Source organism: Cicer arietinum, chromosome 5 (genome assembly GCF_000331145.2).
Source record: "Cicer arietinum cultivar CDC Frontier isolate Library 1 chromosome 5, Cicar.CDCFrontier_v2.0, whole genome shotgun sequence".
NCBI classification, from domain to species: Eukaryota; Viridiplantae; Streptophyta; class Magnoliopsida; order Fabales; family Fabaceae; genus Cicer; species Cicer arietinum.
In genome coordinates, this window is record NC_021164.2 from 17,466,409 (window position 1) to 17,470,116 (window position 3,708).

At 30.7% G+C, this 3,708-nt stretch overlaps 1 protein-coding gene across 1 annotated transcript in view; it reads left to right on the forward strand.

Moving 5' to 3' along the window:
- LOC101498925 (U-box domain-containing protein 44-like) overlaps positions 1-2,265 on the forward strand; it is a 4,308-nt gene extending 2,043 nt beyond the window's left edge. Inside the window, 2 exon segments of the mRNA XM_073369097.1 lie at positions 1-143; positions 587-2,265. The exon segment at positions 1-143 is cut by the window's left edge and continues 10 nt beyond it. Coding sequence (XP_073225198.1) covers positions 1-143; positions 587-2,043 — 1,600 coding nt within the window. The 3' untranslated portion in view covers positions 2,044-2,265.
- The last annotated feature ends 1,443 nt before the right edge of the window (positions 2,266-3,708 follow it).

Here is a 3,708-nt window from a genome sequence, read left to right on the forward strand (position 1 = left end):
GGTCGCTATCCTTAATGCGGATGACCCGATTGCTTCACATGATGCAGCAAAGTTATTGGATATTTTGTCAAGTAATAATCAAAATGCACTTCATATGGCTGAGGCTGGTTACTTTAGGCCATTAGTTCAGTATTTGAAGGAAGGTAATGCAGGAATTTCATTAACCGATAATTTTTTTTCTCTCTTGTTATTTATATAATTATATGGAACATAAAGTTAAATTTATATAAACTTTCAAGTAGATAGAGGTAGAAATCTGTTGAGTTTATGTTAAATAGAAGCAGCAAATTATACCATTTGGTTTTATTAATTTATTCTAATTAAAACTATGCACTAAATTCTTAATTTTGTTATATAACTCCAACATGTAATGTATAAATTATAATTGTAACAAAGAGCAAGGATCTAATTAAAATGTATATTGTGGACTAAATTGAACACTTATTTTGTATAAAATCGAATTGATGATTTTTACACATAGTGACCAAAAATATATTTGCGTTTAAAAGACATGCACCGTCAGCGTAATGAGAATCAATTGTGTATTCAACATTCGCTACTTGAATTTCAAATCATATTATTGCAGGGTCTGACATGAACAAGATCCTAATGGCGACGGCACTTTCTCGATTGGAACTCACCGATCACAGCAAACTTACACTCGGAGAAGATGGAGCAATTGATCCCCTAGTCAAAATGTTCATTAACGGAAAACTCGAATCCAAGTTATCGTCTCTAAATGCATTACAAAATCTCTCTGGCTTGACAGAAAACGTGCAGCGTATGATTCGATCGGGAATTACAGGACCTTTGCTCCAGCTTCTTTTCTCTGTAACATCTGTGCTCATGACTCTAAGAGAGCCTGCATCGGCTATTCTTGCACGAATTGCACAGTCGGAATCCATTCTTGTCAACGAAGACATTGCTCAACAGATGCTTTCACTTTTGAATCTTTCGAGTCCTATAATTCAATATCATCTATTAGAAGCTCTAAATAGCATGGCTTCTCATCAAGGTGCTTCTAAAGTGAGAAGAAAAATGAAAGAAAAAGGTGCACTTCAACTTCTTTTACCTTTTCTTAAGGAAAATAACACCAAAATTAGGTGTAAGGTCTTGAATTTGTTATATACACTTTCTAAAGATATAACAGATGAGTTAACCGAATATCTCGACGAAACTCACCTTTCCAATATTGTTAATATTATCTCATCTTCAAAATCAGAGAGCGAAAAAGCTGCGGCTATTGGCATACTTAGTAATCTTCCTGCTAGCGATAAAAAAGTAACAGATATATTAAAGAGAGCAAATTTGCTTTCGATTTTGATATCCATTTTGTATTCTAGCAATGGAAGTAACTCACCCTCGAAAAATAGCTTATCCGAGAATGCGGCCGGTGTTCTAATCCGCTTCACAAATTCATCTGACAAGAAACTTCAACTTCTTTCAGTAGAACAAGGGGTGATTCCTTTGCTAGTAAAATTGCTCTCGAGCGGTTCGCCAACCACAAAATCAAGGGCCGCAAACTCATTAGCTCAACTTTCACAAAACTCTCTTTCGCTTAGGAAGTCTAGAAAGTCGAGATGGTTGTGTGTCCAACCTTCAATGAATGCACATTGTGAAGTTCATGATGGATATTGCTTTGCCAATAGCACATTTTGTTTAGTCAAAGCGAATGCGGTTTCTCCGCTTATCGAAATATTGGAAGATAAAGAGAAGGAAGTAGTTGAAGCTTCTCTTGTTGCACTTTCAACTCTTTTGCAAGATGAAATTTGGGAAGGTGGTGTCAATTTCATTGCTAAAAATTCAGGTGTGCAAGCTATTATAAAAACCCTAGAAGTTGTTGGTGATGCTAAGGTTCAAGAAAAAGCATTGTGGATGTTGGAGAGAATATTTAGAGTTGAAGAACATAGAGTGAACTATGGAGAACTTGCTCAAGTGGTTCTTATTGATTTGGCACAAAAAAGTGATTCTAGATTGAAGTCAACTGTTGCAAAAGTATTAGCTGAGTTAGAGCTTTTGCAAGCTCAATCAAGTTACTTTTGAACTAAGCATTTCTCCTAGAGAGAAACTTTTCCCACCTCCCAAAGCACTTAAAAGTTACACATAGCTAACACATTCCAGACAAAAACACAATTTTTTCTGCTACTTTCAAAATCATGTGTAATTTATTAGAAATATGAGGTGGATAAAGTCTCTCCCTTTATATTATGGAAGTGATTTTGTTTTGCAATCTATTCATTTAAATACATATTTTTTGTGTGTGTACATGCTTGTATTTTATCTTGTACCACATGGAGCCATTCTCGTGTATGTAATAATTTACAATAATGCTATTCACACCCCCCAAATTGCTATTACACCCCTCAAACTTAAAAAAAAAATCAAAATCCCCAAAATGCCCTTCCCTTCATCTTCTTCATAACATTACTTATTCATATCATCTTCTTCCTCTTCATTCTACATTCCATATTTTCATTGTTGTTCATCTTCTTCATATTCATCATCAATCATCATCCAGCATTTTCAGCAATCATCATCATCAATCATTAATCATCAATCATCATCAACCAAATTCATCAAGTTATTATCATTGTTGTGAATCAAGTAAGTAATAATCATTCTTTGTTTTTATTGTGTTATGTTGTTTTGTTTTATGTATTTAAGAATACAATGCCTGAAAATTGAAGGAAAACAGTTCCATTTTACAAACTCCATTCAATACGCAATTGTCCATAATTTGATATTCAATTTGATGATGTGACAATTAAATAAAGGTGACATAGAGCTCTTCACATGTATATAGGAAAGTCGTGTCATATTTTATTTATTTTTTAATTATTTATAATATTTTTAATAAAATCTAAAATGTTAAATTTAAATTTTTTTAATAAAAAAAATTAAAATAAAGAATAAAACTAAAAAATGAAAGTTATTTTTAATTTGGCACAAAAAAATTATTGTACTAAGTCATATTTAGTCTAATTAGGTTAAATTAAATCGTTGGATTATTAAAAATATAATTTCTAAGTCATTTTAGTATAATTGTCTAAAATTGAACAATTGAACCGTCAAAATTTAAATTTCTAAGTGATATTTAGTCTAATTAGTTAAAATTAAACTGGTAGATCATCAAAATTTTAATTTTTAAGTCATAGTCAATCTAATTAGTTAAAATTGAACCGTTGGATCATCAAAATTTGAATTTCTTCATCATATTTAGTCTAAATAGTTAAGATTTAACTATTGGATCATCGAATATATAATTTCTAAGCTATTGTTAATCTAATTAGTTAAGATTGAACTGTTGGACAACCAAAATCAAATTTTTTAAGTTGTAGTAAGTGTAATTAGTTAAGATTGAACATTCGAATCATCAAAATTAAATTTTTTAAGTCATATTTAGTCTAATTTTGAAGTTCCGATAATTCAATCTTACCTAATTAAATTGACTATGTCTTAGAAGTTTAAAGTTCGATAATCTAACGGTTCAATCCTAACAAATTATATTGACTATGACTTAAAAATTTAACTTTTGATAATTCAACGATTTATAATTAGACTAACTATGAATTATAAATTTAAATTTTGACGATCCAACGATTCAATCATAACTATTTAGACTAAATATTACTTAGAAATCATAATTAGATGATCTAATAATTCAATCTAACCTAATTAAACTAACTATGACTTAGAAATTCTAATTGC